Raw genomic sequence first — 9,242 nt, forward strand, 5'->3', positions numbered from 1 at the left:
GGTCTCCATTTAGAAGCCCTGTGGGTTTATTTGCTGGAGCGGTCGCATGCATGCGCTCGCGCACGTGAGTGATCGCCGATTATTAGGCCTATAATAAACTCTTTAATATCGCGCTCCAGACTGTCCCGACAAAACTTCTCGCTGTGTTTTTGCGAGGTGCTAAAACGGCAAAGGGTGTTCGCGCATCTTCTGTCTGTCTCTCCCCTCCTCGCTTTCTCTCTCCTCTCTCTCTCTCTCTGTGTGCGCGGTGGCACATGCTTACAAGAATAGATCTGCAAGCTAACATCCTCTACTATCCGACAGTGTTGATGGCTTGTAAATCTGTTCTTTTTGCGCATGTAACAACCTTGTAGGCCTACTTTTTTTTTTTTACTGTAATCTATGCTCTGCAGCTTTCTATTGGACACAGACAGACCGGTTCATATGTGCAATTGTGCATAGGCCTACAGCTAGGGAGGAGAGTAGGCTATATCGTTTATATGGGGCTAGACCATTTTGCACCCATATTACTGTCATGTCTTAATAATTTATGTTGCTTTTAACAAGTAGGCTAGTCCTACTAAGCTAAGTGATTGGCGGAGCCTGTTGCGCACTGACTGTGGTCATTCATTAGGTCATTCACTTTGATGGCAAAGTGTTGCGATAGAGAAATCACATGCAGGCAAAAAATACTTACCTCCGAGTAGGCTATACTAGGTACTGCCCCTGCCTCTGTCATTTAAATAATTAATCCAGAGAATGCAATAATACCATAAATTATGGTCTAATGTAAAGGTGTGACAATAAACTCTTTCCTGCTCCTGGCAGACTGGCATTAGTGGCAAACTTGGCATTTAAAAGTTGGGCGATGGAAGATTGCATTCAGAGGAGACGCACATGAAACTGAGGTGTTGCCAGGTTTGCTCATTATAAGTGACTTTGGTCTAATTTTCCTGTAAAGTCTCTAGTCACGTGTTGCTTTTGTTTTGGCTTGTTTCTGAAGTTTAGTTGCTTATTTGGCCTTGCTTTCAACATTCTTCAAGAAAATAGCTAAAGCAATAGAGCTCAAGTGGTGAAACTGTTGGGCTTGTTTTCATAGACCTGGTCGCTTGCTTCACTCACAGAGTTTGGCAGCTTTGCCACAAGTTCTTTCATCAAAACAGCGCAGCAGCGCTATATTAGCCTACTGTTTTCCTTTGGACTCCATTAGTAGGCTATATAGGAACTGAGAGTTGAGATTGAGAATATGGTATTGTATTTAGTTAAAATGTGCACGGGAAAATGTATTAATAGCCTATAACTCGGAGCAGAACCCATATCAGCCCAGAGTCACACCAGCTGCTGCTGGAGTTGATTGGTTTGAAGTCTTTTCACTGGCATGATTTAGCCTAATTGATTATTTGAGAAAATTACGATAGTATACACATTTAACAGCTTGTAGATGTGCTGTTATAAATAATATGCAACTCGTCTTCATCCATGATCTGGGAGAAGGTTGTGGTGCCTGTTGTTCTAGCTTATGTCTCCACCGCCTCATTGATCATTTCTGAATTATTTACTTCAATCAGACTGAATAAATACTTTAATATTAAACAAATACTTTTGGGCCTAATGCAAATGCTAAAACTGAGAGAGTGTAGGCTACACATGAATGGTCATTTCTGTTTTGAGGACAAGGGATTAATGGCAAGAGAGAGAGAGCTATAGATCTCACACCTTTCAACAAAAAGAACAATCAAATACGGCCCTGGCGATTTGCATATCAAATAGCCAAGGAATGCAATGGCCCTGGACGGACGAGAGAGACGGACGGGAGAGAACAAAAAAACGATAGAGGGTCGGGGGATGGTAAGGCTGGGTTAGGAGCGTTGTCATTGTGAGTCTGTCTGTGCGTGTGTGTGAGAGAGACTTTTTTTTTCATTGTCGAAATACCGTGCCGTCTTGTCGAACTGTTGTCGTGTCGGACAGTTGTCGTGTCGAACTGTTGGCGTCCTTTTTTTCGAAAAAGGGTGCCGTCGAAACAGCGGCGCCGAAATCTCGCGATCCCTAAGTCGAACTATCGGCGCGTCGAAATTGCGGGCCGTCGAACAAATGACACGTCGAAATAGCGACACGCTCCCCTTTAAACTGGAGGCCATTTTACAGCAGTAAGAGGTTCATTGGCTTGAGAAAACATGCGTACATTGCCAAAGCAAGTGTCAAAATAAAATAAAAACAGTTGAAAATGGGGAACATAAATACAGTTGGAGGGGGTTCAGCATTGTGTAAACACTACAGCTGTCACATTTTGTCATGTACAATAGATACAGGGCTATAATTCATGAGCCTATGTAGCTTTTTGGAACAAAATAGGCTAGCAGCATTTATTTTTTTCTCAATACGATTTAAATAGTACAGATCAATCTCAGAAAATTAGAATATTTTGTAAAAAAGCATTACAGATGTCCTAGCACCCCAAATCATAACTGACTTTGGAAACTTCCCACTGGACTTCAAGCAACTCTGACTTCAGAAGGTTGACATTTCTCTATTATAAATCCTTGTTTTGAGTGGTCTCCTGTAGTAATGTTGTAATATTTTGAAATATGGACTTTTGATATTCATGATTAGGCTATTCATATTATGGCATTCATGTATACCATATCAATTCTAATTTTTTTGGAATAATTCACTGAATGTGCCAATGTATCTAGAATTATATGACTTCAAGAATGAGAGTTTCAAGAAGATTTACTTTTACACAATATTCAAAGTTTCTGAGATTGATCTGTATACAAAGAAAAGAAAAGAAAAAATGCCTCAGATTTGAAATGCGTTTAAAGGTAGCAGCTCTGTTTATTATACTGTATAAGTGCAGTATATGTCTATGATGCCACACATAATGGACATAGTACTGTATAAGCGGAACTAGATCCCAGCTGCCCTTGTTTCTGGGGGGAGGACCGGATAGCAATGGACGCGCAGCGGATGTCTCATAGGTGTGTTGGTTTTGTGTCACCAGATGCACCGCAGTGTTTAAACACACTGCTCTGAGCCACAGCACCGCCCTCCCGGGACACGCCCTGCTGCAAACACACGTCACACGCGTCCTTTTCGCGGGTAATATTCATTGTTTTCCCCGCGCCCGCCACGGCCACACACACAGAGAGAGAAGAACAGCATAGAAGGATAATATTTGATCATATAAAACTCTAAAACAAGTCGTTTCACCATGTCCAGCGTCTATGAGTCTCCTAAGACCAGGGTCAACTCCTCCATGTTGAACCAGTACACCAACAAGGCTGTTTGTTTCGTAGGACGAGTTGAAAAGGTGAGCTGATCATCATTTTAATTCCATGTTATTGTATGTTCTGTTCAGTTCTCCATAAAGATACCATCCTGAGATATCATATCATAACTTAAATCAGGGTTCTTCAACGTTTGTGAGGCCAATCTGTCTATGAATTGAGTACAAATGACCCCAGTGTAAACAAGGAAAGGATCTCAATGTGATTGATTCTTTTATTAGACAAAAATGGAGAACAGTACAAGTATAGTCAATACAATATAAATGTAGTACAGTACAAGTACAGTTAAACACCCTGCCTAAAAGGAGCATACCAAACATGACCTTGTATGGTATTTTTTACGTTGGAAGCCCTCTGTATTTAATTCATGGACATAACAAGTAAATAAGCCATGTGCTTTCCTGAGCTTAACCTTTCAGTTGACCTTGTACCAGTGAACTGTACTGTCATGAACCTGTAGGCTATCATTTACTGTGCAAACATCTAATAAATGCTTAAATCAATCAAAAGCCATAGATTAAATCCTATTTAGAGCTTGTATCTGAACTGTCCTTTGCTTTTCTTAGGTGAACTGCTAATGAAGTATTTAATCAATCACAATCAATCAAACAATGACCCCTTAGTGGGGCAGAGAGAGAGAGAGAGAGAGAGATGAAGCTTGGAATCTCACTACATTTGTCTCAAATTGATTTGCAGCAGATTAAACTTTTTCCATTAGCTTCATAGACTAGTTTGACAGTTCTGTCAATGTCATCAGTGTTGGATTCACATGTATGTTCAGATAACCACTGTCTACTCAAAACCCTCAATACGTAGTAAACCTGAGCTTTGCACTCTGTTCTTGGTCTGCTCTTTTTCCATCAACACACCAAACATTCTTTGCCAAAAATAGCCAATCAACAAGCTCCGCTGCGAGGTGTTGTGAGAGTGTTTAGTAATTGAGTGGTATTATATTATACTTCCTAATATATATGAGTTAAGCAAAACAATCTAATTAAACAAAATGAGGGAGGGAGTGCATTAAGAATGTAACAGATTAAAAACTACTAGTTTGTGGTTTACACTACAGTCTGGTAATATCAAAAATATATATATAAAAAAAAAAATAGAAATATGGACTTAGACTGTTTTTCATCTCAGGTACTCAATTACAGACTCTGTGAATAAATGGTAGTCAGACTATATTTGAAAGTATTGATGTGGAGTCACTCACAGTGGTATGTTGTTTTGTAGGTCCATCCAACAGGGAAGACGTTCACTCTGACAGATGGAGAAGGGAAGATCGCTGCAGTAGAACTCAACGATCCTGTGAGTGAAATTAATCCATTATCCGTATTTTAATAATCCACCTGCTTCATCATAAGTTATTCATGTCAAACAGTACAGTTGTTAGATTGTGTGTTCCTCAAATGCTGACTTATGATCACATGAACATTAGACACAGACTGACGTTTCAAGGTGAAGGCTTATGAAATGTCATATTTTGGTTGATGATTATGTTTTTGACATAATCCCAAACAGGGCAAGTTGCTTATCTAAAAGCAAAGGTTCCCAAACGTTTTAGGTCGAGACCCAAAAGAAAAATTAGATGTTTGTCCGTGAACCAACTTGTGAAAACAGCAGATCTACAAGCTCATTGTTCATGCCGCGTTGTGAGCTTGTAGATTGTCTGTTTTCACTAACATGTTAAACATTTATTTTCTAATTTATGGAATTTATTTATTAAGGAAATTACTTATCATAAATCTTAGCTTTTTGGGGAATGTTTTTTGGAAAAAAAAATGAAATGATAATAAATTGGAAACCAATAATTAAGTGACCCATAAACATGTGGTCCATAAACATGTGTCCGTGAACCACAAATGGGTCCAGACCCAGTGTTTGGGAAACAGTGATCTAAAGGTTTCCAGAAGACCCTTGATCTAGATCCATTATTCTGATTAACCAGTGTGTCACTCAAAAATAACTATTATTTCATTTAAATTAATTGGTTTGAAAAACTGTAGCAATCAAGCCCTACTCTCTACACCTCATTCTCTATTGAAATGTGGGGAAAGTAACCAAAGCTCTCAACAAAATAACGACGCAATTTTTTGTAAACCTTTTTTTTGTGTTTCTCTGCTAGCTTGAAGAGGAGCTGAGTGGGGCGGTGGAGGTGATAGGAATGGTGTCCAACAAGGGAACCATCATGGCAACGGCTTATACTCTGCTACGAGAGGACAAATTTGCTTTTGGTAGGTCCTTCATTAAGCCTATAGATTCATATACCCTCCTACGAGAGGACAAAGGCATTGCTTTTGGTAGGTTCTTCCAGTGTTGGTAAAGTTCATTTCTACATGAACTAGTTCAAAGTTCAGTTCACATATTGCCCCACATCCTGCAAGTATCTGCGTGGTGAAAATAGCTGATCTACAAGCTGCCAACATGTCGTGTATGCGACATGTTGTGAGCTTGCAGATCAGCTCTTTTCAGCATGCAACACGGCATGCCATAAAGTCAGGCTTTACTTGGCCGACCTGTGTTACTTGCAACATATCGTGAGCTTGTAGATTAGCTGTTTTTTCCCAAAAATCTTCGCTCCTCCATATGAGTTTTCATGTGCCTTAACCACTCAATTTTAGACCCTCCAGAAAAACGCGGTTTTGTCACCGTGACCGACATGATTAAAATTTACCGGACATCTGAAGAAAATACCGGACATAATCATTTTAATGCATAAATTACAAGCAGGTGCACAAACAGCCAATAGCAACAGTTAAAGTATTAGGCCTACTGCATAGTTGGGACTGAAAACGAATTGAATGAAAAAGTAGGCTAAAAAGAAAAAACGCTTCAATCTTGCATAAGGGAATTAATTATATTGGACTAATCGCGCAGGCTGTCTGCATGTGGCACACTGCTTTCACAACAAGGTCTTTCTGTTGCATCATGTTTCATGCCAACAATAAAATACCATGTCTTGACTTCAGAATAATGAAAAATAGCAATTGCTTCATAAGGTTGATAGATTCATCTGGCCAGCAATGAATCCAATACTCACTAGTGGTGACACAGACAGTGCGTCCATGCGCATGTTATGCAACTTTGGGAGAGTTGAAAAGGCTTTGTTCTAGTCCTACTGTCTCCACTCCCATCTCCTCACATAAAGAACTTCAATCAAGTGTATAATGTTGTTTATATGGGTTGATTGCTGACCGTGCGTGCATTCCTTAATTCCCATGGCTTTACATGCAGTGCGTGCGTCGCAAACTGACACTGAAATGAGCGAGCGAGAGAGAGAGACAGAGAGAGCGGGGGAGCCCCTGAGCGAGCGAGTGAGAGAGAGAGAGTGCACCACTGTCTGTTTTGCCTCTGTTCTGTGTCCGAACGGGTGAAGCGATGACTTTATAATTTTATGCGAAAAAGTGCGGAGATTGTGAAATCAAGCGATGCCCGCATATTTCGCATATTTTCTCTAGAAATATGTGATTATTGCGGGGATTGTGAAATCATGCGACCCCCCGCATAATCAGCGGCATTTATTGATTATTGCGGGAAATTCTGCGATCGCACAATCGCGTTTTTCTAGAGGGTCTACAATTTGAGCATCATGTCATTACAGGGAGAAATTGTCAAAAGTCCTGAACAAAAAACAGACGATCTACTAGGGATGGGACGATAATCGCTATTATTGTTTATCGTGATAAAAAACACAATTTATCTTGAAATTATCCTACACCGTGCACTGGGATCAATTGATTCATATCCAGTACCATTTAAACAGTGCTGTGTTCTAGACTCTAAACTATGATCCGTGGGCCAGGGCATAATGCCTATCAAATACGCTACTTTGAAAGGTTCACAAGGGCAGACACTATTCATATTTTTATTTCCGACAGCAGATGCTGTATACTTGCGTTACGTAGAACTTAGCACTGCATTTAAACCCTCTATAATTGGTAAGACTGACCTGGAAATAATGTACTCGAGTCTTTTTTTTTTTTCACTCTACCAAATCTCTTTGCCAAAAAATAACAACGTTGTGAGCTTGTAGATATGCATTTTTTGGGGGGATATTTTAATTATCGCGATAATATTGTAAATCGCAACTTCTTTGGTCACAATAATCGCTTCATGAAATGTTCATATCGTCCCATCCCTACGATCTACAAGCTCAAAACGCGTGGTCAGCCGTCGTGCTGTGAGCTTGTACATCGGCTATTTAAGTCGCTTTTTGTTATTTTGATCTAATAATGCATTTGTTTTTTTCCCTTCCTCACAGATCTGGATCTGTACAACGAAGCTCTGAAAGTCATCCATGACTTCCCCCAGCATTACCCCTTTCAGCTGTCCTCCAGCAGCTACTAAACGGAGGAATCCATCCTTTTTGTTCTTGATTCTGTTTGGTTGTCTCTGACTTCATATTTTGTTGTTCTTGTTGTAAAAAGAAAGAACGTTTATTTTGTACAAAGATTCAGTGTGTTTCTAATAAACATAAGCAGGTTGTGTGTGTAACCACAGCACTCTGAGTCTTCTGGTGCTTCCTTGGTCTCATCAAGCAGAATGATCAACCAACCATGACCAGACAAGGGTCACTGTCTCTCAGTGGTGGAATAAGTACTCATAACTTTAGTAAATATAGAAATACTCTGTTGCAAGCAAAAGTGAAGAATTAAAAAATGTGTTTGATTAAAAGTACAAAAGTATTAATTTATTTTCAAAAAGTATAAAATCCTTCGAAAATGGCAGATCTACAATGTGTCATATCGCGACACATTGTGAGCTGGTAGATTGGCTTTTTTCAAATGGCTGAAATCTATATAGGGCTGAAGTGGGTTAATAATCAAGATCTACAAAGAAACTATAGCAAACTATAGCAACCTAAGTGTTTTCTGATAAATGTGGAGTAAACGTACAATATTTGGGTCTGAGATGTAGAAAAAAAGTAAAAGTATTGGAAAGGTAGAAAAATTCCTTGCACTTAGTTGCTTTTCACCACAGATTTTCTTTTCTATTATTTCTCTGTATCTCTGCTTTTGGACAGAAAACAACTGTCTAAAATATTAACTTTTCAGGAAATGGAGAAAAAACAATACAAAGTTGTTATGGTGACAAGAGAAGCATTTTTAGCCTGTAAACAAACACTAACAATTTGGAACATTTTCTGATTGGGAAAATCTTTATAGTCCGACATCCCATTAGTCCCGACTGAAGGCCTCATCAGAGTACAGTCTGCGGTGATAAGTCATCACCGTGGTGTAGTTTTCTAGCTATCACCTAAAAATGTATTACAAAGCCTAGGAGATAGCTAGAAAACTACACCGCGGTGATGACTTATCACCGCAGACTGTACTCTGATAGGGCCTTTAGGAATAGGGTTCATTGAGCCGTCAGAACAACACTACGCATCTGATTATGGAACATCACCAAACCCACTACTATGAATAAAGCTTGTGTTGAATGATTGAAAAGTACAGTTCCATGACTACAGTTCACTGGTACAAGGTCAACTAAAAGGATAAACACCTCAAAAAAGCTTTGGGCTTGTTTAAATTGGGGGTCCTTTTTTAACTCATAACATTGAATGACAGACATAAAACAGTACTATGCAGAAAGTATAAGAAAAACAGTAAAAAAAAAAAAAAAAAACATGCAAAAATAAATGGTATTTACAAGGAAAGGAAAGGTTAGGCTAAGTTTTCTGTTACCAGTTTTAAGTTGCAGCTGCCTCTAAGTGGCTTTTCAAAGTGTTTTTAAAACACTCCTCTGGGTCTGGGTCTGGGTCCAGACCTTCAAATAGTAGATTGTAGTGCAGTAAAATGTATAAATGTAGTGTTGTAGGCTGGAAGTATTGGAAAATACTAAATACTAAACTACAAATTTAACTTGAGTATTAGTAAACAGTACTTAGAGTTAGAGTAAATTGTAGTTGCTTTCCAGTGCTGCCTTTTCAGCGCAGCTCTCACATTCTTTCCTAACATTCTTCATATTCACATG

General features: G+C 39.2%; 1 protein-coding gene across 1 annotated transcript; it reads left to right on the top strand.

The window, feature by feature from the left end:
* Positions 1 to 3,109: 3,109 nt before the first annotated feature.
* Positions 3,110 to 7,736, top strand: rpa3 (replication protein A3). Its single transcript, XM_080735179.1, has 4 exons — positions 3,110 to 3,289; positions 4,500 to 4,574; positions 5,392 to 5,500; positions 7,528 to 7,736. The coding sequence occupies exons 1-4, from the start codon at positions 3,191 to 3,193 to the stop codon at positions 7,611 to 7,613; spliced, it is 369 nt and encodes a 122-aa protein (XP_080591305.1). The 5' UTR covers positions 3,110 to 3,190; the 3' UTR covers positions 7,614 to 7,736.
* Positions 7,737 to 9,242: the final 1,506 nt, after the last annotated feature.

Source organism: Nannobrachium achirus, assembly GCF_963921795.1.
Source record: "Nannobrachium achirus genome assembly, chromosome: 10".
Taxonomy (NCBI): Eukaryota; Metazoa; Chordata; class Actinopteri; order Myctophiformes; family Myctophidae; genus Nannobrachium; species Nannobrachium achirus.

Coding starts and splice junctions, on each gene's coding strand:
- rpa3 (XM_080735179.1), top strand. CDS start 3,191: ATGTCCAGCGTCTATGAGTCTCCTAAGACCAGGGTCAACTCCTCCATG. Junction 3,290..4,499: donor TCGTAGGACGAGTTGAAAAG/GTGAGCTGATCA, acceptor GTTGTTTTGTAG/GTCCATCCAACAGGGAAGAC. Junction 4,575..5,391: donor CAGTAGAACTCAACGATCCT/GTGAGTGAAATT, acceptor TTTCTCTGCTAG/CTTGAAGAGGAGCTGAGTGG.